Source organism: Oncorhynchus clarkii, chromosome 13 (assembly GCF_045791955.1).
Source record: "Oncorhynchus clarkii lewisi isolate Uvic-CL-2024 chromosome 13, UVic_Ocla_1.0, whole genome shotgun sequence".
Lineage (NCBI taxonomy): Eukaryota > Metazoa > Chordata > Actinopteri > Salmoniformes > Salmonidae > Oncorhynchus > Oncorhynchus clarkii.
The window spans coordinates 58,321,557-58,346,613 of NC_092159.1; the positions used below are offsets into that span (position 1 = coordinate 58,321,557).

A 25,057-nucleotide genomic window follows, 5' to 3' on the forward strand; every position below is an offset into this window, starting at 1 on the left:
TTAAATTGACTTTATGTACAGAAAATGGATTTTGTTGAAAATCAACTAAATGTGCTATGGTTTTTTATCAATACACTGTCTGGAGTGGGAAAAGCACGTTCACTAGATACAGTGATCCAACATGGTCATTTTTGTGTAGAATACAATTTTGCTACATTTTTACGAATAAAACACATTTGAGTTGTAATTCATTTATTGCATCAGCTAAACCTATTCATGGTGGTTGTTATTGTTGGGGAAGATGGTATAATATTGTAATGACCTGACTAGATCATAAAGGAACAATTGTCCAGACAGAGGTTTGAGTTTACGAATTGACGGTTTAAAACCAACTTTACACAGGGTACTGTTTGGCCGTAGCCCACTCCAAATAAATTAAAGATAACCCACAAGCTAATCGTGACCTTCTCTTGTGAAGCCCAGACATAAGAGAGAGAACAAAGGCTAAACTTGGTCTTAACTTCCAATGCTCCATCCCCCTGCCCAACCCCCCCTCCACGCCACTCCGCCAACCGCCAGGATGCCCGGCATCAGAACATTCCAGGCATTCCCGTGATTGGCAGATAGCAGGTTGATTGGCATGTCGGACCCCGCGAACACTGGGTACTGGTAAGTACATCACAACCACCTACTAGCCTAACACATAACACACTGTCTGTGCGGGTCGCTACAATATATAGACATTAAAGCTTTAGGCCAATGGTTTTGCTCCTGGATGTGGGGAGATGGGCCTATATAGAAGACCCCTTTTGGCTCAAGAGCACCCCTAGAGGCAAAAGTTAATATGGTTAATACCATGAGGCAAAAACACGTGGGCTAGACTGTGAGAACCCTCACTCTATTGCTTGTCTGTTTGTCAGTTTCCCAAGTTGGTTGGTGAAAATGCTGAGGCCTTGAACCACTCCTCTGTGGCTGCTGTTGCTTCTCCATGTCCCTGGACTCTGCAACATGGAATCTATTCATTGAGTTCCCTGTAGCCTGGATTGTACTGTCTAGTCAACTCCTATAGTTAATGTCATGCCACATGCCATGGCCATACAACACAAACAGATCTGGGACCAGGATAAGTTCAGTTGGCCAACGACACAATGAAATCTGATATTTCCATTTCTCTATTCATCACACATAAGTAATGTTAATTTGTGAATTACATTGTTAGTAGGACAATGACATGATTTATATTTTTTGGAGTAGACTTCCCTATGATCAGGCATCAGCCAATCATGTGGTGTACTCCTCAGGCTCAAGTTCCACTCCAGCCCCAGACTATGTCAACTCATTCACAACACCAAACCACAATAGTGTGATTTACCAGACCAAGGAAACCAACCCCATCAGTTGGTCAGCAAAGGTCTTTAAGAACCAACAAGAATGTTCCAGGTGTATTTCCTTCCCCACTGCCAGTCTCTCTCTCCAAAGCAGCCTCAGACAAAACCAGACCAACAGTGTTCACTTCCGCAACCGACTGCTCCTAACATGTGAGGGCAGGTATGTCTTTCACATCCAGGACTTCAAGAACCACATGGCCCAGATCCCTACTAACAGCAGTCTGGCCCTGTCCTACCCCTGTCCTGAAGGCCAGTATGACCTTCGCTTTGTGGTGAGACCAGAATACATCTGATAGCACTGCCTGGCACATATGCAATAACGTTCCTAACACACATCCACAAATCGAATAATTCTGCCCTGCTGCCAATCGGTTTTTAATAAGAGTTTAAAATGACAGTACTGTAGTTTTGGAAATACAATATCTGATTGATTTGGTTACATATGCTGAAAGCATATCCAAATGTATCACTGTTCGTAGATTAAAATTATGCAAAACACTATATTAACATGAAATGTGTGCATGCACTTGAATAAAATGCATTTGAACATACAGGGATGAGGATTATGCTTTTTTCATGTCTATTATTCTTCCACTAGATGGGGTCGTTCCTTCAATCATATTCAGTTGTAAATACTCAGAATAGAGGCTGAAAGAGGAATTGGGTTAAAAAGTATGAGTTGCTCTTTGACCAAACTACTCTCTGACACTATCTGAGACCTTCAGTTTCTAGGAGCACATAATTATCACAGTACTGGACGCCTGGATACTCTAAAGGATTAGAACCATAGAAATATAACCACTAGAACATACCTGTCAAATTTCCGTGGCCTGAGGGGCTTTATCCATCCTAGTAATTCTATTTCTATTATTGTAATCTTGCCCACTCCAGCAGCTGTGATTCGTCCAGACTGACTGTGATCGCTGCAGGTCAAGCAAACATCTGTCAATATGACGTCAGTCATAGATGCTGTTCAGTGCTCCAGCAGGGTTGGTTAGCTCAGCATCACAGAGCAACTCTGATGTATATTTAACTGTCGTGGGAACAAAGTAGTACATCTGTTTATTACAGAACCAATGAATAAGGGTGGAGGCTTGACCACTTGACCACTTGACCACTTGACAGCATTGGCATTATGTGGCATTATGTGGCATTATGTGGCATTATGTGGCATTATGTGGCATTATGTGGCATTGTGTGGCATTATGTGGCATTATGTGGCATTATGTGGCATTATGTGGCATTATGTGGCATTATGTGTGATCTGTGGAAAGAGAGAGACAGTAGCTCTGCTTTACAATATTTTTATAATGGGGAATTTGTTTTTGCTTTTATAGACATTCATAAAAACACTTTTGGCTCTTTGTATACTTGGTAGTCATGAAGTCAAAAACGGACCCAAGAGACGGACATGTTATGGCATGTGTGCATGTAAACAACTATCTTCACATTTTCGGGTAAGTGACCATATTCTTAGGGCAACAGAAAAGTACTGCTGACCAGGGCAAAGTGAAAGTGCTTTTCAGACCTTAAAGAATCTCTGAGTGGGGTATGACATAATGATTGATCAGCATTTTTGCCCCAGGTGATTTAAAACAAACTTACAACAACAAAACGGTAAGGAATTCCAGTAGGCGTAGCCTAAAACTGATCTTCTGGTTCATCCCTATTGGGGCTCCCGAGTGGTGCAGCGGTCTAAGGCACTGCATCTCAGTGCTAGAGGTGTCTCTACAGACCCTGGCTCAATTCCAGGCTGTATCACACCCGGCCGTGAATGGGAGTTCCATAGGGCAGCGCACAATTGGCCCAGCGTCGTCCGGGTTAGGGTTTGACCGGGGTAGGCCATCATTGTAAATAAGAATTTGTTCTTAACTGACTTGCCTAGTTAAATAAAGGTTCAATAAAAATAAAACATCTTTTAAAAGTTGAGCCTGGTCTGTGGTTGTTGCAATAGGCAGGGGATTTTAAAAAGTTGAGCCTGGTCTGTGGTTGTTGCAATAGGCAGGGGATTTTAAAAAGTTGAGCCTGGTCTGTGGTTGTTGCAATAGGCAGGGGATTTTAAAAAGTTGAGCCTGGTCTGTGGTTGTTGCAATAGGCAGGGGATTTTAAAAAGTTGAGCCTGGTCTGTGGTTGTTGCAATAGGCAGGGGATTTTAAAAAGTTGAGCCTGGTCTGTGGTTGTTGCAATAGGCAGGGGATTTTAAAAAGTTGAGCCTGGTCTGTGGTTGTTGCAATAGGCAGGGGACTTTAAAAAGTTGAGCCTGGTCTGTGGTTGTTGCAATAGGCAGGGGATTTTAAAAAGTTGAGCCTGGTCTGTGGTTGTTGCAATAGGCAGGGGATTTTAAAAAGTTGAGCCTGGTCTGTGGTTGTTGCAATAGGCAGGGGATTTTAAAAAGTTGAGCCTGGTCTGTGGTTGTTGCAATAGGCAGGGGATTTTAAAAAGTTGAGCCTGGTCTGTGGTTGTTGCAATAGGCAGGGGATTTTAAAAAGTTGAGCCTGGTCTGTGGTTGTTGCAATAGGCAGGGGATTTTAAAAAGTTGAGCCTGGTCTGTGGTTGTTGCAATAGGCAGGGGATTTTAAAAAGTTGAGCCTGGTCTGTGGTTGTTGCAATAGGCAGGGGATTTTAAAAAGTTGAGCCTGGTCTGTGGTTGTTGCAATAGGCAGGGGATTTTAAAAAGTTGAGCCTGGTCTGTGGTTGTTGCAATAGGCAGGGGATTTTAAAAAGTTGAGCCTGGTCTGTGGTTGTTGCAATAGGCAGGGGATTTTAAAAAGTTGAGCCTGGTCTGTGGTTGTTGCAATAGGCAGGGGATTTTAAAAAGTTGAGCCTGGTCTGTGGTTGTTGCAATAGGCAGGGGATTTTAAAAAGTTGAGCCTGGTCTGTGGTTGTTGCAATAGGCAGGGGATTTTAAAAAGTTGAGCCTGGTCTGTGGTTGTTGCAATAGGCAGGGGATTTTAAAAAGTTGAGCCTGGTCTGTGGTTGTTGCAATAGGCAGGGGATTTTAAAAAGTTGAGCCTGGTCTGTGGTTGTTGCAATAGGCAGGGGATTTTAAAAAGTTGAGCCTGGTCTGTGGTTGTTGCAATAGGCAGGGGATTTTAAAAAGTTGAGCCTGGTCTGTGGTTGTTGCAATAGGCAGGGGATTTTAAAAAGTTGAGCCTGGTCTGTGGTTGTTGCAATAGGCAGGGGATTTTAAAAAGTTGAGCCTGGTCTGTGGTTGTTGCAATAGGCAGGGGATTTTAAAAAGTTGAGCCTGGTCTGTGGTTGTTGCAATAGGCAGGGGATTTTAAAAAGTTGAGCCTGGTCTGTGGTTGTTGCAATAGGCAGGGGATTTTAAAAAGTTGAGCCTGGTCTGTGGTTGTTGCAATAGGCAGGGGATTTTAAAAAGTTGAGCCTGGTCTGTGGTTGTTGCAATAGGCAGGGGATTTTAAAAAGTTGAGCCTGGTCTGTGGTTGTTGCAATAGGCAGGGGATTTTAAAAAGTTGAGCCTGGTCTGTGGTTGTTGCAATAGGCAGGGGATTTTAAAAAGTTGAGCCTGGTCTGTGGTTGTTGCAATAGGCAGGGGATTTTAAAAAGTTGAGCCTGGTCTGTGGTTGTTGCAATAGGCAGGGGATTTTAAAAAGTTGAGCCTGGTCTGTGGTTGTTGCAATAGGCAGGGGATTTTAAAAAGTTGAGCCTGGTCTGTGGTTGTTGCAATAGGCAGGGGATTTTAAAAAGTTGAGCCTGGTCTGTGGTTGTTGCAATAGGCAGGGGATTTTAAAAAGTTGAGCCTGGTCTGTGGTTGTTGCAATAGGCAGGGGATTTTAAAAAGTTGAGCCTGGTCTGTGGTTGTTGCAATAGGCAGGGGATTTTAAAAAGTTGAGCCTGGTCTGTGGTTGTTGCAATAGGCAGGGGATTTTAAAAAGTTGAGCCTGGTCTGTGGTTGTTGCAATAGGCAGGGGATTTTAAAAAGTTGAGCCTGGTCTGTGGTTGTTGCAATAGGCAGGGGATTTTAAAAAGTTGAGCCTGGTCTGTGGTTGTTGCAATAGGCAGGGGATTTTAAAAAGTTGAGCCTGGTCTGTGGTTGTTGCAATAGGCAGGGGATTTTAAAAAGTTGAGCCTGGTCTGTGGTTGTTGCAATAGGCAGGGGATTTTAAAAAGTTGAGCCTGGTCTGTGGTTGTTGCAATAGGCAGGGGATTTTAAAAAGTTGAGCCTGGTCTGTGGTTGTTGCAATAGGCAGGGGATTTTAAAAAGTTGAGCCTGGTCTGTGGTTGTTGCAATAGGCAGGGGATTTTAAAAAGTTGAGCCTGGTCTGTGGTTGTTGCAATAGGCAGGGGATTTTAAAAAGTTGAGCCTGGTCTGTGGTTGTTGCAATAGGCAGGGGATTTTAAAAAGTTGAGCCTGGTCTGTGGTTGTTGCAATAGGCAGGGGATTTTAAAAAGTTGAGCCTGGTCTGTGGTTGTTGCAATAGGCAGGGGATTTTAAAAAGTTGAGCCTGGTCTGTGGTTGTTGCAATAGGCAGGGGATTTTAAAAAGTTGAGCCTGGTCTGTGGTTGTTGCAATAGGCAGGGGATTTTAAAAAGTTGAGCCTGGTCTGTGGTTGTTGCAATAGGCAGGGGATTTTAAAAAGTTGAGCCTGGTCTGTGGTCGTTGCAATAGGCAGGGGATTTTAAAAAGTTGAGCCTGGTCTGTGGTTGTTGCAATAGGCAGGGGATTTTAAAAAGTTGAGCCTGGTCTGTGGTTGTTGCAATAGGCAGGGGATTTTAAAAAGTTGAGCCTGGTCTGTGGTTGTTGCAATAGGCAGGGGATTTTAAAAAGTTGAGCCTGGTCTGTGGTTGTTGCAATAGGCAGGGGATTTTAAAAAGTTGAGCCTGGTCTGTGGTTGTTGCAATAGGCAGGGGATTTTAAAAAGTTGAGCCTGGTCTGTGGTTGTTGCAATAGGCAGGGGATTTTAAAAAGTTGAGCCTGGTCTGTGGTTGTTGCAATAGGCAGGGGATTTTAAAAAGTTGAGCCTGGTCTGTGGTTGTTGCAATAGGCAGGGGATTTTAAAAAGTTGAGCCTGGTCTGTGGTCGTTGCAATAGGCAGGGGATTTTAAAAAGTTGAGCCTGGTCTGTGGTTGTTGCAATAGGCAGGGGATTTTAAAAAGTTGAGCCTGGTCTGTGGTTGTTGCAATAGGCAGGGGATTTTAAAAAGTTGAGCCTGGTCTGTGGTTGTTGCAATAGGCAGGGGATTTTAAAAAGTTGAGCCTGGTCTGTGGTTGTTGCAATAGGCAGGGGATTTTAAAAAGTTGAGCCTGGTCTGTGGTTGTTGCAATAGGCAGGGGATTTTAAAAAGTTGAGCCTGGTCTGTGGTTGTTGCAATAGGCAGGGGATTTTAAAAAGTTGAGCCTGGTCTGTGGTTGTTGCAATAGGCAGGGGATTTTAAAAAGTTGAGCCTGGTCTGTGGTTGTTGCAATAGGCAGGGGATTTTAAAAAGTTGAGCCTGGTCTGTGGTTGTTGCAATAGGCAGGGGATTTTAAAAAGTTGAGCCTGGTCTGTGGTTGTTGCAATAGGCAGGGGATTTTAAAAAGTTGAGCCTGGTCTGTGGTTGTTGCAATAGGCAGGGGATTTTAAAAAGTTGAGCCTGGTCTGTGGTTGTTGCAATAGGCAGGGGATTTTAAAAAGTTGAGCCTGGTCTGTGGTTGTTGCAATAGGCAGGGGATTTTAAAAAGTTGAGCCTGGTCTGTGGTTGTTGCAATAGGCAGGGGACTTTAAAAAGTTGAGCCTGGTCGGTGGTTGTTGCAATAGGCAGGGGATTTTAAAAAGTTGAGCCTGGTCTGTGGTTGTTGCAATAGGCAGGGGATTTTAAAAAGTTGAGCCTGGTCTGTGGTTGTTGCAATAGGCAGGGGATTTTAAAAAGTTGAGCCTGGTCTGTGGTTGTTGCAATAGGCAGGGGATTTTAAAAAGTTGAGCCTGGTCTGTGGTTGTTGCAATAGGCAGGGGATTTTAAAAAGTTGAGCCTGGTCTGTGGTCGTTGCAATAGGCAGGGGATTTTAAAAAGTTGAGCCTGGTCTGTGGTTGTTGCAATAGGCAGGGGATTTTAAAAAGTTGAGCCTGGTCTGTGGTCGTTGCAATAGGCAGGGGATTTTAAAAAGTTGAGCCTGGTCTGTGGTTGTTGCAATAGGCAGGGGATTTTAAAAAGTTGAGCCTGGTCTGTGGTTGTTGCAATAGGCAGGGGATTTTAAAAAGTTGAGCCTGGTCTGTGGTTGTTGCAATAGGCAGGGGATTTTAAAAAGTTGAGCCTGGTCTGTGGTTGTTGCAATAGGCAGGGGACTTTAAAAAGTTGAGCCTGGTCTGTGGTTGTTGCAATAGGCAGGGGATTTTAAAAAGTTGAGCCTGGTCTGTGGTTGTTGCAATAGGCAGGGGATTTTAAAAAGTTGAGCCTGGTCTGTGGTCGTTGCAATAGGCAGGGGATTTTAAAAAGTTGAGCCTGGTCTGTGGTTGTTGCAATAGGCAGGGGATTTTAAAAAGTTGAGCCTGGTCTGTGGTCGTTGCAATAGGCAGGGGATTTTAAAAAGTTGAGCCTGGTCTGTGGTTGTTGCAATAGGCAGGGGATTTTAAAAAGTTGAGCCTGGTCTGTGGTTGTTGCAATAGGCAGGGGATTTTAAAAAGTTGAGCCTGGTCTGTGGTTGTTGCAATAGGGGGATTTTAAAAAGTTGAGCCTGGTCTGTGGTTGTTGCAATAGGCAGGGGATTTTAAAAAGTTGAGCCTGGTCTGTGGTTGTTGCAATAGGCAGGGGATTTTAAAAAGTTGAGCCTGGTCTGTGGTTGTTGCAATAGGCAGGGGATTTTAAAAAGTTGAGCCTGGTCTGTGGTCGTTGCAATAGGCAGGGGATTTTAAAAAGTTGAGCCTGGTCTGTGGTTGTTGCAATAGGCAGGGGATTTTAAAAAGTTGAGCCTGGTCTGTGGTTGTTGCAATAGGCAGGGGATTTTAAAAAGTTGAGCCTGGTCTGTGGTTGTTGCAATAGGCAGGGGATTTTAAAAAGTTGAGCCTGGTCTGTGGTTGTTGCAATAGGCAGGGGATTTTAAAAAGTTGAGCCTGGTCTGTGGTTGTTGCAATAGGCAGGGGATTTTAAAAAGTTGAGCCTGGTCTGTGGTTGTTGCAATAGGCAGGGGACTTTAAAAAGTTGAGCCTGGTCGGTGGTTGTTGCAATAGGCAGGGGATTTTAAAAAGTTGAGCCTGGTCTGTGGTTGTTGCAATAGGCAGGGGATTTTAAAAAGTTGAGCCTGGTCTGTGGTTGTTGCAATAGGCAGGGGATTTTAAAAAGTTGAGCCTGGTCTGTGGTTGTTGCAATAGGCAGGGGATTTTAAAAAGTTGAGCCTGGTCTGTGGTTGTTGCAATAGGCAGGGGATTTTAAAAAGTTGAGCCTGGTCTGTGGTTGTTGCAATAGGCAGGGGATTTTAAAAAGTTGAGCCTGGTCTGTGGTTGTTGCAATAGGCAGGGGATTTTAAAAAGTTGAGCCTGGTCTGTGGTTGTTGCAATAGGCAGGGGATTTTAAAAAGTTGAGCCTGGTCTGTGGTTGTTGCAATAGGCAGGGGATTTTAAAAAGTTGAGCCTGGTCGGTGGTTGTTGCAATAGGCAGGGGACTTTAAAAAGTTGAGCCTGGTCTGTGGTTGTTGCAATAGGCAGGGGATTTTAAAAAGTTGAGCCTGGTCTGTGGTTGTTGCAATAGGCAGGGGATTTTAAAAAGTTGAGCCTGGTCTGTGGTTGTTGCAATAGGCAGGGGACTTTAAAAAGTTGAGCCTGGTCTGTGGTTGTTGCAATAGGCAGGGGATTTTAAAAAGTTGAGCCTGGTCTGTGGTTGTTGCAATAGGCAGGGGATTTTAAAAAGTTGAGCCTGGTCTGTGGTTGTTGCAATAGGCAGGGGACTTTAAAAAGTTGAGCCTGGTCTGTGGTTGTTGCAATAGGCAGGGGACTTTAAAAAGTTGAGCCTGGTCTGTGGTTGTTGCAATAGGCAGGGGATTTTAAAAAGTTGAGCCTGGTCTGTGGTTGTTGCAATAGGCAGGGGACTTTAAAAAGTTGAGCCTGGTCTGTGGTTGTTGCAATAGGCAGGGGACTTTAAAAAGTTGAGCCTGGTCTGTGGTTGTTGCAATAGGCAGGGGACTTTAAAAAGTTGAGCCTGGTCTGTGGTTGTTGCAATAGGCAGGGGATTTTAAAAAGTTGAGCCTGGTCTGTGGTTGTTGCAATAGGCAGGGGACTTTAAAAAGTTGAGCCTGGTCTGTGGTTGTTGCAATAGGCAGGGGATTTTAAAAAGTTGAGCCTGGTCTGTGGTTGTTGCAATAGGCAGGGGATTTTAAAAAGTTGAGCCTGGTCTGTGGTTGTTGCAATAGGCAGGGGACTTTAAAAAGTTGAGCCTGGTCTGTGGTTGTTGCAATAGGCAGGGGACTTTAAAAAGTTGAGCCTGGTCTGTGGTTGTTGCAATAGGCAGGGGATTTTAAAAAGTTGAGCCTGGTCTGTGGTTGTTGCAATAGGCAGGGGATTTTAAAAAGTTGAGCCTGGTCTGTGGTTGTTGCAATAGGCAGGGGACTTTAAAAAGTTGAGCCTGGTCTGTGGTTGTTGCAATAGGCAGGGGATTTTAAAAAGTTGAGCCTGGTCTGTGGTTGTTGCAATAGGCAGGGGATTTTAAAAAGTTGAGCCTGGTCGGTGGTTGTTGCAATAGGCAGGGGATTTTAAAAAGTTGAGCCTGGTCGGTGGTTGTTGCAATAGGCAGGGGATTTTAAAAAGTTGAGCCTGGTCTGTGGTTGTTGCAATAGGCAGGGGACTTTAAAAAGTTGAGCCTGGTCTGTGGTTGTTGCAATAGGCAGGGGATTTTAAAAAGTTGAGCCTGGTCTGTGGTTGTTGCAATAGGCAGGGGACTTTAAAAAGTTGAGCCTGGTCTGTGGTTGTTGCAATAGGCAGGGGATTTTAAAAAGTTGAGCCTGGTCTGTGGTTGTTGCAATAGGCAGGGGATTTTAAAAAGTTGAGCCTGGTCTGTGGTTGTTGCAATAGGCAGGGGATTTTAAAAAGTTGAGCCTGGTCTGTGGTTGTTGCAATAGGCAGGGGATTTAAAAAAGTTGAGCCTGGTCTGTGGTTGTTGCAATAGGCAGGGATTTAAAAAAGTTGAGCCTGGTCTGTGGTTGTTGCAATAGGCAGGGGATTTTAAAAAGTTGAGCCTGGTCTGTGGTTGTTGCAATAGGCAGGGGATTTTAAAAAGTTGAGCCTGGTCTGTGGTTGTTGCAATAGGCAGGGGATTTTAAAAAGTTGAGCCTGGTCTGTGGTTGTTGCAATAGGCAGGGGATTTTAAAAAGTTGAGCCTGGTCTGTGGTTGTTGCAATAGGCAGGGGATTTTAAAAAGTTGAGCCTGGTCTGTGGTTGTTGCAATAGGCAGGGGATTTTAAAAAGTTGAGCCTGGTCTGTGGTTGTTGCAATAGGCAGGGGATTTTAAAAAGTTGAGCCTGGTCTGTGGTTGTTGCAATAGGCAGGTGATTTTAAAAAGTTGAGCCTGGTCTGTGGTTGTTGCAATAGGCAGGGGATTTTAAAAAGTTGAGCCTGGTCTGTGGTTGTTGCAATAGGCAGGTGATTTTAAAAAGTTGAGCCTGGTCTGTGGTTGTTGCAATAGGCAGGGGATTTTAAAAAGTTGAGCCTGGTCTGTGGTTGTTGCAATAGGCAGGGGATTTTAAAAAGTTGAGCCTGGTCTGTGGTTGTTGCAATAGGCAGGGGATTTTAAAAAGTTGAGCCTGGTCTGTGGTTGTTGCAATAGGCAGGGGATTTTAAAAAGTTGAGCCATTAAAGAACATGAGTAACCACCACGCTGCTTTTTGGTCCGCTTCTCCTTCTACAGACGAACGTCGTTACAGAATCACCCACCACAACAGGACCAAGCGGCGTGGTAACGGGCAACGGCAAGAGGAGCAGCAGGAGAAGCAACAGAGGCAGCAGCAACAGGAGCAGCAGCAGCAGCAGTGGGAGAGGCTGCACTATTTGGAGAAATGGACATGGGAGGAAGATTTGGATGGTAAAGGACCCTGGGCTCAGCCAGGAGAATATCGCCGCCCCAAGGAAGAACGGGAGGCGGCGAAAGCGGAGAGGCGCCGGTATGAGGAGGCAGCGCGGCGTTGTGGATGGAAGCCTGAGAGTCAGCCCCAAAAATTTATTGGGGGGGGGGGCTAACGGGGAGTATGGCTATGCCAGGTAGGAGACCTGCGCAAACTCCCTGTGCTTACCGGGGGGCTAGAGAGACCGGACTGGCACCGTGTTATGCTGTGGAGCGCACAGTGTCCCCAGTGCGGTACATTCCAGCTCCGCGTATGGCCGGGCTAGAGTGGGCATCGAGCCAAGTGCCATGAAGCCGGCTCTACGCATCTGGTCTCCAGTGCGTCTCCTTGGGCCGGCTTACATGGCACCAGCCTTGCGCACGGTGTCCCCGGTTCGCCTGCATAGCCCAGTGCGGGCTATTCCACCTCGCCGCACTGGCAGGGCGACCGGGATCATTCAACCGGGTAAGGTTGGGCAGGCTCAGTGCTCAAGAGCTCCAGTGCGCCTGCACGGCCCGGTCTATACGTCACCACCTCCACGCACCAGCCCTCCGGTGGCAGCCCCCCGTACCAGGCTGTCTCTCCGGCCCATCCTTACAGGGGCTTCCTCCTCTCCAGCGCTGCCGGAGTCTCCCGCCTCTCCGGCGCTACCAGAGCCTTCCTCCTCTCCAGCGCTGCCGGAGTCTCCCGCCTCTCCGACGCTACCAGAGCCTTCCTCCTGTCCAGCGCTGCCGGAATCTCCCGCCTGTTCGGCGCTACGAGAGCTACTCAGTCCGGCGCTTCCAGAGCCTTCCTCCTCTCCAGCGCCGCCAGTGCCGCCCGTCTGCCCAGCGCCGCCAGTGCCGCCCCTCTGCCCAGCGCCGCCCGTCTGCCCAGAGCCGCCAGTGCCGCCCGTCTGCCCTGCGCCGCCAGTGCCGCCCGTCTGCCAGGAGCCACCAGTGCCGCCCGTCTGCCAGGAGCCGCCACTGCCGCCCGTCTGCCAGGAGCCGCCACTGCCGCCCGTCAGCCAGGGGCCGCCAGTGCCGCCAGTCAGCCAGGGGCCGCCAGTGCCGCCAGTCAGCCAGGGGCCGCCAGTGCAGCCAGTCAGCCAGGGGCCGCCAGTAAGCCAGGGGCCGCCAGTGCCGCCAGTCAGCCAGGGGCCGCCCGAGCAGCTGCCGCCCCTCTGTCCCGAGCAGCTGCCGCCCCTCTGTCCCGAGCTGCTATCGCCCCTCTGTCCCAAGCTGCTGCCGCCCCTCTGTCCCGAGCAGCTGCCCCTCTGTCCCGAGCAGCTGTCCCTCTGTCCCGAGCAGCTGTTTCACCTCTGTCCCGAGCCTCCCCTCTGTCCCAAGCAGCCCCTCTGTCCAGTGGGGTCATTGAGAGGGGTGGCCATGGTGAGAAAGCCACGGAGGCGGACAATAAGGCGGACTAAGACAATGATGAAGTGGAGTCCGCGTCCCGCGCCAGAGCCGCCACCGCGGACAGACGCCCACCCAGACCCTCCCCTATAGGTCAAGGTTTTGCGGCCGGAAGTCCGCACCTTTGGGGGGGGGGGGTACTGTCACGTTCTGACCTTGATTTCCGTTATTTTGTATTTATTTAGTATGGACAGGGAGTGAGTTGGGTGGGCAGTCTGTTTGTTTTTCTATGTTTTGGGGCTTTTCTATGTTTCGGCCTAGTATGGTTCTCAATCAGAGGCAGGTGTCATTAGTTGTCTCTGATTGAGAATCATACTTAGGTAGCCTGGGTTTCACTGTGTGTTTGTGGGTGATTGTTCCTGTCTCTGTGTTTGTTGTCACAGGATAGGCTGTATAGGTTTTTCACGTTCCGTTTGTTGTTTTGTAGATTTAAGTTATTTCATGTATCGTTCATTTTCCATTAAAGAACATGAGTAACCACCACGCTGCTTTTTGGTCCGCTTCTCCTTCTACAGACGAACGTCGTTACAGGCCCCCCTCTTGACGGTGGAGAGAAACATTTTACTTTTCAAGTAATTTTTTTGCAGTTCTACACGTTTTGTCATGAGAAAACGTTGCAGTTATATTACAAATGTAATTGCAATTCCACTAATTTTGCCATGGGGCAGTTTTTTTTCTCAGTTTTACAGCAAATCAATGGCAATTCAATTTGTCATTGAGTAGAGAATTTTTGTTGCACTTTTAAAGATACACATTTTGCCATGACTTGCCATGTTAATGATATTGGAGTGAGAATGACAAACACAATCAATGCACACACACACATACTTCATTTTCTATCCTCGTGGGGACCTAAAATGTATTTCCATTCAAAATCCAATTTTCCCTAACCCTTACTCTACACCAAGTCCTTGCACCTAACCCTAAACCTAACCCTGACTCCAATCCTAAGGGTGATATCTACAACCTAAATAGGAGAACCCTTTGAAGAACCATTTTTGCTTCCAGGTTGAACCCTTTTGGGTTCATACGGGGAACCCAAAAGGGTTATCCTGAAAACAAAAAGGGTTCTGCTATGGGGACAGCCAAATAACACTTTTTACTAAGTGTAACTTCAAATATCATTTTACTTTTTTAACTGTCTTTGTAGGGACTATTGGGAATTTCAGGTCACTACGAGGATAGAAGAACAATTCCACACACACACACACACACACACGCGCGCGCACGCACACGCACACACACACGCACAAACACGCACACACACACACACGCACACACGCGCACACACACGCACACACACACACACGTACACGCACACGCGCACACACACGCACACGCACACACACACACACACGCACACACACACACGCATACACACAGACTGATTAAGGGTACGAGTAACTGTCATTACATTACATCATACTACACAGATAATCATCTCCTACATAGACACATTTCAGTCTGAGAATAGCTGACTCTAATGAGAGTAATAGGACTATTTAGAGAAAAGGAGAAGCAGAGAGGCCTGTTAGAGAGGCCTGGAACAGGATGTGGGTTGAGAGTCAGGAAGTGAGGAGGACGGCCTTCATACACTAGCCGATTTCCCTGAGTACAGTCACACGTTCAGAAATACCATTAGCAGTCAACACTCAGGGGGAGAAGTGTGTCAAATTCAGTCCCTTAAAGGCCCAGTGCAGTCAAAAATGTAATATACCTGTGTTTTATACTTCCACACTATGAGGTTGGAATAATATTGTAGAATTGTGAAAATGATGACAATGCCCTTTTAGTGTAACAGCTATTTACAAAGGCTGCCTGAAATGTCAGTCTGTTTTGGTGGGTTGGCGTTTTGGCCTGCCTGGTCACCAGGCAGTAAATTAGTTAATAGACCAATGAGAAATAGAGTTCCCAACCTCTCTGCCTTTAACACCTATTTTTCAGTGTTTCCCTCACAACTCAGACCACTCCCAGACAGTCCTTGCAAATTCAAGCAAGAATTCTTGCGTGAGAAATTGCTCTTTGCTAAGAAGCTGTTTGTGTCTTTTTGACCATTTTAATTGAAAACTATTTCAGTAAAAACATGATTTTTTCTGGATCCAGCATTGTGATGCGGAGGCTCCGTATGGAGGGTGTGACGTAATGGCGGAGCCTCCGGAGGCTTGCAGAGGCCAAATCAAGTTCTGTACCGCATTGTCATGCGCCTCCCAAATTGTGTAACACTGCAGAGGGCTCTGCACATTGACATGATTGGTTGACAGTAGGTGGGGGGGGGGGGGGGGGGTACATCCAGTAAAAACATAAACTCAGGTCCTTCACAACTTCCTTCACAACAGCTCTGCTCCGTGAAGCTGAAGGTATGAATACCCTGACTTCTGTGGAGGCTGCTTCTCTGTAAATGCTGTGTGGCCACTTCAGACGCCAGATTTGTACTTTAATTGTTACCCAGAAATGATTTGATAAAAACAGCTGCATTGAACGTTTTCGCATAATAAACACTGAACAAACAGTCTCTCTCTTGGTTTACATCATATCGCTCAACATCAGTGGACAGTCACCATGTGGATCTCTGTGTGTCTGATCAGCTCTTTCCTTCATATCACTGCAGGTGAGTCCTACAATCTCCTAACCTGTAGATAATGTCATATGTATAGCAAAGATAACCTCCTACCTACCCTGCATAAGTAAAAGTGTCAGATAAATGTATTCAAACAACATCTGGCATGTGTTGAAAATAGAAAGTTAGCAGAATATCTTGCAGCTTAAAAATACATACTGTACGCTTCAGTAAACAGTAAACACAGAAAATGTTGCTGGTTGATTTTTTTTCAATACAGATTTAAATGCGTTTCCTGGTTGTATGGTTTAATAACAATGTTTTATAGCATCGATTTAAAACAATTCAAATGCTGATGAAATCTCAGATCTGTCGATGTTCCAAAGTCAACATAAGTGGATTGCAGTTTAAAGTACAAACAACATGAAAAATGACACAAAATAATCTGTTGGTACAGTTACATACACATCTCACATTTGATGGTGTATTGTTGATGGAGCTCTGTAATCCTGCAATGACATTAAAACATTATGGCTTATGTTGTTTTGTGTTTCAACAGGCTGCACTCGATTAGTCACTAACTATGGTAAGATCACTGTCTACTCAGGCCAGTCTGTTCTCCTGCCCTGCTCCTGTAGTAAAACCCAGGCTAAACCTCCCAGCTTCACATGGACTAAACTCAGAGGTCAACATACATCTGGGATAATACTAACCCAGAGTGATCTCTACAGAGGCAGAGTGGAGATATTTAATAACATCTCTCCTGGGAACCTCTCTGTCCTCCTCTCACACGTCACCGAGGACGATCAGGGGTGGTACAGGTGCAAATTCAGCCGTGAAAAATGCAGCGACGTCGAACTCGCTGTTGAAGGTAAGAGATGCAGCTAATATCAAGCTTACATCGCTGTGTATATAGAAAGTAAAACAGGAAACACACTTAAATAAAAATATCTATACACAATTAATGATATGGCCCATCTTAAAATATATCAGCCATTTCAAGGTATAAGACAGGGAGCAGTAGTATTTTTTATAATGTTTGTTATGTATTGTTTGTAATGTTTGTTATGTATTGTTTGTAATGTTTGTTGTAATTGCTTGTTAAGTGTTTATGGTAGTAGTTGTAGAGATCTATGATTTTCTGTAATCAGAAAAAGAAGTATCCAATAACACATTGCTTTGTGTTTCAACAGGCTGCACTCTGTCAGAACCTCGATCAAGGGTGGTCAATGCATCCCCAGGCCAGTCTGTTCTCCTGCCCTGCTCCTGTAGTAAAACTCAGGCTAAACCTCCCAGCTTCACATGGACTAAACTCAGAGGTCAACAGACAACTGAGATAATACTAACCCGGAGTGATCTCTACAGAGGCAGAGTGGAGATATTTAATAACACCTCTCCTGGGAACCTCTCTGTCCTCCTCTCACACGTCACCGAGGACGATCAGGGGTGGTACAGGTGTGGAATCAGTGGGACTCAAATGACAGACGTCAAAATTGATATTCAAAGTAAGACAGACAATTCTAATTAATCACTTCAATCTTTTTGAACATAATTATTGATATTATCTACTCACTTTGGAAATCATCTGTAGATATTGTAACAACACACTGTGATATTGTAACAGCATACCGTAGATATTGTAACAGCATACTGTGATATTGTAACAGCATACCGTAGATATTGTAACAGCATACTGTGATATTGTAACAGCATACTGTGATATTGTAACAGCATACTGTAAATATTGTAACAGCATACTATGACATTGTAACAGCATACTGTAGATATTGTAACAGCATACTGTAAATATTGTAACAGCATACTGTAGATATTGTAACAGCACACTGTGATATTGTAACAGCATACTGTGATATTGTAACAGCATACCGTAGATATTGTAACAGCATATTGTAAATATTGTAACATCATACGGTAGATATTGTAACAGCATACTGTAGATATTGTAACAGCATACTGTAAATATTGTAACAGCATACTGTAAATATTGTAACAGCATACTTTAGCTACTGTAACAGCATACTGTAGATATTGTAACAGCATACTGTAAATATTGTAACAGCATACTGTAAACACTGTAACATCATACTGTAGATATTGTAACAGCATACTGTAGATATTGTAACAGCATACTGTGATAGTGTAACAGCATACTGTAGATATTGTAACAGCATACTGTAGATATTGTAACAGCATACTGTAGATATTGTAACAGCATACTGTGATTTTGTAACATCATACTGTAGCTATTGTAACAGAATACTGTAGATATTGTAACAGCATACTGTAAATATTGTAACAGCATACGGTAGATATTGTAACAGCATACTGTGATATTGTAACAGCATACTGTAGATATTGTAACAGCATACTGTAAATGTTGTAACAGCATACTGTGATAGTGTAACATCATACTGTAGATATTGTAATAGCATACTGTAAAAATTGTAACAGCATACTGTCGATATTGTAACAGCATACTGTAGATATTGTAACAGCATACTGTAAATATTGTAACAGCATACTGTAAATATTGTAACAGCATACTTTAGCTACTGTAACAGCATACTGTAGATATTGTAACAGCATACTGTAAATATTGTAACAGCATACTGTAGATATTGTAACATCATACTGTAGAAATTGTAACAGCATACTGTAAACATTGTAACATCATACTGTAGATATTGTAACAGCATACTGTAGATATTGTAACAGCATACTGTGATAGTGTAACAGCATACTGTAGATATTGTAACATCATACTGTAGATATTGTAACAGCATACTGTGATTTTGTAACATCATACTGTAGATATTGTAACAGAATACTGTAGATATTGTAACAGCATACTGTAAATATTGTAACAGCATACGGTAGATATTGTAACAGCATACTGTGATATTGTAACAGCATACTGTGATATTGTAACAGCATACTGTAAATGTTGTAACAGCATACTGTGATAGTGTAACATCATACTGTAGATATTGTAACAGCATACTGTCAATATTGTAACAGCATACTGTCGATATTGTAACAGCATACTGTAGATATTGTAACAGCATACTGTAAATATTGTAACATCATACGTTAGATATTGTAACAGCATACTGTAAATATTGTAACAACATACTGTGATATTGTAACAGCATACTGTAGATATTGTAACAGCATACTGTAGATATTGTAACAGCATACTGTAGATATTGTAACATCATACTGTAAATATTGTAACAGCATACGGTAGATATTGTAACAGCATACTGTGATATTATAACAGCATACTGTAGATATTGTAACAGCATACTGTAAATGTTGTAACAGCATACTGTGATATTGTAACAGCATACTGTAGATATTGTAACAGCATACTGTGATATTGTAACAGCATACTGTGATATTGTAACAGCATACTGTAAATATTGTAACAGCATACTATGACATTGTAACAGCATACTGTAGATATTGTAACAGCATACTGTAAATATTGTAACAGCATACTGTAGATATTGTAACAGCACACTGTGATATTGTAACAGCATACTGTGATATTGTAACAGCATACCGTAGATATTGTAACAGCATATTGTAAATATTGTAACATCATACGGTAGATATTGTAACAGCATACTGTAAATATTGTAACAGCATACTGTAAATATTGTAACAGCATACTGTAAATATTGTAACAGCATACTTTAGCTACTGTAACAGCATACTGTAGATATTGTAACAGCATACTGTAAATATTGTAACAGCATACTGTAAACACTGTAACATCATACTGTAGATATTGTAACAGCATACTGTAGATATTGTAACAGCATACTGTGATAGTGTAACAGCATACTGTAGATATTGTAACAGCATACTGTAGATATTGTAACAGCATACTGTAGATATTGTAACAGCATACTGTGATTTTGTAACATCATACTGTAGCTATTGTAACAGAATACTGTAGATATTGTAACAGCATACTGTAAATATTGTAACAGCATACGGTAGATATTGTAACAGCATACTGTGATATTGTAACAGCATACTGTAGATATTGTAACAGCATACTGTAAATGTTGTAACAGCATACTGTGATAGTGTAACATCATACTGTAGATATTGTAACAGCATACTGTAAATATTGTAACAGCATACTGTCGATATTGTAACAGCATACTGTAGATATTGTAACAGCATACTGTAAATATTGTAACAGCATACTGTAAATATTGTAACAGCATACTTTAGCTACTGTAACAGCATACTGTAGATATTGTAACAGCATACTGTAAATATTGTAACAGCATACTGTAGATATTGTAACATCATACTGTAGAAATTGTAACAGCATACTGTAAACATTGTAACATCATACTGTAGATATTGTAACAGCATACTGTAGATATTGTAACAGCATACTGTTATCTTTTGCACACAGCCAAACTATCTGTTACACTGTAGATTGACAGAACACTGTCATGTCCTTTAGGGGCAGACACAGTGGGGACTTCAGAAGAAGATCCATCTGCTTCCCCTCAACAATACAATACAATCCAATACACCTTACTGGCTGTTCTACCAGTCATACTGATCATCTCTGGTGTGGCTTGGTACATATACAAGAGAAACAAAGGTACAGTATGTATTCATTGCAACCACTCAGAAAAGCGATGACTTCAGTGGAATGTGGAAATGATTTGTTTTGTGTATTAAACTCTGTTTTTAACCCCCAGGAAAGAAAAACACAGGAGAGAAAAGTAGTGGGAGCAAAACAGAAGGAGAGAAAAAGGTAAATAAATCATTTAGAAGCTCTATTACATTGAGAGTGATGGGAAAGGAAGATACAGTGCCTTGCGAAAGTATTCGGCCCCCTTGAACTTTGCGACCTTTTGCCACATTTCAGGCTTCAAACATAAAGATATAAAACTGTATTTTTTTGTGAAGAATCAACAACAAGTGGGACACAATCATGAAGTGGAACGACATTTATTGGATATTTCAAACTTTTTTAACAAATCAAAAACTGAAAAAATTGGGCGTGCAAAATTATTCAGCCCCTTTACTTTCAGTGCAGCAAACTCTCTCCAGAAGTTCAGTGAGGATCTATGAATGATCCAATGTTGACCTAAATTACTAATGATGATAAATACAATCCACCTGTGTGTAATCAAGTCTCCGTATAAATGCACCTGCACTGTGATAGTCTCAGAGGTCCGTTAAAAGTGCAGAGAGCATCATGAAGAACAAGGAACACACCAGGCAGGTCCGAGATACTGTTGTGAAGAAGTATAAAGCCGGATTTGGATACAAAAAGATTTCCCAAGCTTTAAACATCCCAAGGAGCACTGTGCAAGCGATAATATTGAAATGGAAGGAGTATCAGACCACTGCAAATCTACCAAGACCTGGCCGTCCCTCTAAACTTTCAGCTCATACAAGGAGAAGACTGATCAGAGATGCAGCTTTTTGGCAACAATGCAAAACGTTATGTTTGGCGTAAAAGCAACACAGCTCATCACCCTGAACACACCATCCCCACTGTCAAACATGGTGGTGGCAGCATCATGGTTTGGGCCTGCTTTTTCTTCAGCAGGGACAGGGAAGATGGTTAAAATTGATGGGAAGATGGATGGAGCCAAATACAGGACCATTCTGGAAGAAAACCTGATGGAGTCTGCAAAAGACCTGAGACTGGGACGGAGATTTGTCTTCCAACAAGACAATGATCCAAAACATAAAGCAAAATCTACAATGGAATGGTTCAAAAATAAACATATCCAGGTGTTAGAATGGCCAAGTCAAAGTCCAGACCTGAATCCAATCGAGAATCTGTGGAAAGAACTGAAAACTGCTGTTCACAAATGCTCTCCATCCAACCTCACTGAGCTCGAGCTGTTTTGCAAGGAGGAATGGGAAAAAATTTCAGTCTCTCGATGTGCAAAACTGATAGAGGCATACCCCAAGCGACTTACAGCTGTAATCGCAGCAAAAGGTGGCGCTACAAAGTATTAACTTAAGGGGTCGCAAAGTTCAAGGGGGCCGAATACTTTCGCAAGGCACTGTAGATAGAACAATCAATCAATCAAATGTATTTATAAAGCCCTTCTTACATCAGCTGATGTCACAAAATGCTGTACAGAAACCCAGCCTAAAACCACAAACAGCAAGGAATGCAGGTGTAGAAGCACGGTGGCCAGGAAAAACTCCCTAGAAAGGCCAGAACCTAGGAAGAAACCTAGAGAGGAACCAGGCTATGAGGGGTGGCCAGTCCTCTTAAGGCTGTACCAGGTGGAGATTATAACAGAACATGGCCAAGATGTTCAAATGTTCATAAATGACCAGCATGGTCAAATAATAATACTGTGGATGTCCAGGGTGCAACAGGTCAGCACCTCAGGAATAAATGTCAGTTGGCTTTTCATAGAGGATCATTCAGAGTATCTCTACCGCTCCTGCTGTCTCTAGAGAGTTGAAAACAGCAGGTCTGGGACAGGTAGCACGTCCGGTGAACAGGTCAGGGTTCCATAGCCGCAGGCAGAACAGTTGAAACTGGAGCAGCAGCACGGCCAGATAGACTGGGGACAGCAAGGAGTCATCACGCTAGGTAGTCCTGACGCATGGTCCTAGGGCTCAGGTCCTCCGAGAGAGAAAAAGAAAGAAAGAAAGAAAGAAAGTAAGAAAGAAAGAAAGAAAGAAAGAGAGAGTTAGAGAGAGCATACTTAAATTCACACAGGACACCAGATAAGACAGGAGAAATACTCCAGATATAACAGACTGACCCTAGCCCCCCGACACATAAACTAATGCAGCATAAATACTGGAGGCTGAGACAGGAGTGGTCGGGAGACACTGTGGCCCCATGACGATAACCCCGGACAGGGCCAAACAGGCAGGATATAATCCCACCCACTTTTCCCAAAGCACAGCCCCCACACCACTAGAGGGATATCTTCAACCACCAACTTACCATCCTGAGACAAGGCCAAGTATAGCCCACAAAGATCTCCACCACGACACAACCCAAGGTGGGGCGCCAACCCGGACAGGAAGATCATGTCAGTGACTCAATCCACTCAAGTGACGCACCCCTCCTAGGGACGGCATGAAAGAGCAGTATGCCAGTGGCTCAGCCCCTGTAATAGGGTTAGAGGCAGAGAATGCCAGTGGAAAGAGGGGAACCGGCCAGGCAGAGACAGCAAGGGCGGTTCACTGCTCCAGTGCCTTTCCGTTCACCTTCACACTCCTGGGCCAGACTACACTCAATCATATAACCTACTGAAGAGATGAGTCTTCAATAAAGACTTAAAGGTTGAGACCGAGTCTGCGTCTCTCACATGGGTAGGCAGATCATTCCATAAAAATGGGGCTCTATAGGAGAAAGCCCTACCTCTAGCTGTTTGCTTAAAAATTTTAGGTACACGGCGTCTTGTGACCATAGCATATGTGTAGGTATGTACGGCAGGACCAAATCGGAAAGATAGGTAGGAGCTAGCCCATGTAATGCTTTGTAGGTTAGCAGTAAAACCTTGAAATCAGCCCTTGCCTTAACAGGAAGCCAGTGTAGAGAGGCTAGCACTGGAGTAATATGATCACATTTTTTGGTTCTAGTTAGTAGTCTAACCTAGAAGTGACAAAAGCATGGATTAATTTTTCTGCATCAAGTTTCAGATTTTTGCAATGTTACGTAGATCTGTCCTTGAAACAGTCTTGATATATTCTTCAAAAGCGAGATCAGGGTCCAGAGTAACGCCGAGGTCCTTCACAGTTTTAATTGAGACGACTGTACAACCATCAAGATTAATGGTCAGATTCATCAGAAGATCTCTTTGTTTCTTGGGACCTAGAACAAGCATCTCTGTTTTGTCCGAGTTTAAAAGTACAACATTTTCAGCTAACCACTTACTTATGTCTGAAACGCAGTAACAGCGCAACAGCCTTTTCGAAATCGTTTGAGAGGAATGGGAGATTCGATATAGGCCGATAGTTCTTTATATTTTCTGGGTCAAGGTTCGTCTTTTTCAAGAGAGGCTTTATTACTGCCACTTTTCACATCCCACTTATCATTGTGGTATTATACAGTTAATGGGACAAGGTTACTGTAGGTGTGTCTTATTTTCTATCTCCTGGGATGATTCCTCTGCAATGTGTTCCACGATTGCAGACAGAAACACTGGTTTAAGCGACAAGACAACAATACCGCTCAGTGCACCAGTAAGAGACAGTGTGTTTGTATGTGTCTTAAAGACTGTTACTGGATCAAGTCATGTCAAATTCAGTGGCCAAATTAGGGTCTCAAGAAAGATAACGTCTCGATCATTGTGCAATTTCTGTGCTGTGGAAGTCACTGTTTTGTCTCAAACAGGAGGCTGCTGAGAGGAAGACGGCTCATAATAACAGCTTGAATGAAGTGAATGGAATGGTATCAAACACATAGAAAACGGGTTCGATACCATTTCATTGATTCCATTCCAGCCATTACTATGAACCCATCCTCCCCAATTAAGGTGCCACCAGCCGCCTGTGGTGTCTCATTGTATCTCTCCTCTCTAGGATGATCCCTCTGTAATGTATGATACAGCTCAAGAACCCAGAAACAACAACCAAGAGGAGACACCAACACCCCTCAGTGCTCCAGTAAGAGAAGTACTGTGTGTGTGTGTGTGTGTGTGTGTGTGTGTGTGTGTGTGTGTGTGTGTGTGTGTGTGTGTGTGTGTGTGTGTGTGTGTGTGTGTGTGTGTGTGTGTGTGTGTGTGTGTGTGTGTGTGTGTGTGTGTGTGTGTGTGTGTGTGTGTGTGTGTGAGTGAGAGAGAGAGAGAGAGAGTGAGCGTGAGAGAGAGAGAGTGTGTGTTTGTTAGTATAAACATTATCTATAGTGTAAATGAGTGTAAATCTGTGCATCCCTAGATGTCAGCAGCAGTGCCTGTGTCTCTTACTGTCCCTCTCTACAGGAGGATCCCTCAGTGACATACTCCACCATCGTCTACATGAAAGGAAAAAGGAACACAGCAGTGAGTCTGGAGAGCGGTGGAAAAACAGAGTATGCCACTATCAAGACAGGCACGTTCTCCTAGAGCCACTGTACTGTATGACCTACTGCCATCTCACAGCCTTTTCCTGCAGAGTGATCTCATATTGGGCCCAGTATCAAGAGGTTTGATCTGGCACACATGACTATAAATATATTTCACTCTCTACTAAGACATGTTAAGTGGTTATCACAGGAAATCAGATGTTAACCTACAACCAAAATAATAAAGTCCCAGAGATATAGTCAAGATCATTGGTGAAGCAATAAGATACCATTTTATTTTTGTGTAGCTGAGACAACCAAAGCACCTTATATGGCTTAAAGTTCAGCTAGTTCTCTTTTTTTATCGTTGTTGTGCATTTATTTTTAAATATGTGAACTTTTTGAAATAGAGACGGATGCTTTCAGACATGTTTGAGAAAAAGGAAAATGTGGTTTGATGTGTCAAAGCAAAAAAAACACAGATTTCACAATCAGTTTTGCAAGAGGTTGCTTGGGTGGCTATCATCCATCTTAATTTTGTAAGGGGTGCGTGACTGGCTGCAGGGAAGTCAGGCGCAGGAGAGCAGAACTGGGTAAAACCCAAAGCAGTTTAATATGAAAAAAAACAACGGCACCCAGAACAACAAAATGTGGGTACAAAATAACCCGTGGCGAACCAGTCAGAGTGCACAAACACTTTACAATAAACAATTTCACACAC

General features: G+C 43.7%; 1 protein-coding gene across 1 annotated transcript; it reads left to right on the top strand.

Moving 5' to 3' along the window:
* Window positions 1–580: 580 nt before the first annotated feature.
* LOC139423605 (uncharacterized) lies at window positions 581–24,604 on the top strand. The gene is made up of 6 exons (XM_071175191.1): window positions 581–609; window positions 1,420–1,600; window positions 19,788–19,959; window positions 20,060–20,115; window positions 23,877–23,960; window positions 24,275–24,604. Exons 1-6 carry the CDS (start codon window positions 581–583, stop codon window positions 24,395–24,397), a joined length of 645 nt encoding a protein of 214 aa, XP_071031292.1. The 3' UTR covers window positions 24,398–24,604.
* Window positions 24,605–25,057: the final 453 nt, after the last annotated feature.

Coding starts and splice junctions, on each gene's coding strand:
- LOC139423605 (XM_071175191.1), top strand. CDS start 581: ATGTCGGACCCCGCGAACACTGGGTACTG. Junction 19,960..20,059: donor CATATACAAGAGAAACAAAG/GTACAGTATGTA, acceptor TTTAACCCCCAG/GAAAGAAAAACACAGGAGAG. Junction 23,961..24,274: donor CAACACCCCTCAGTGCTCCA/GTAAGAGAAGTA, acceptor CCCTCTCTACAG/GAGGATCCCTCAGTGACATA.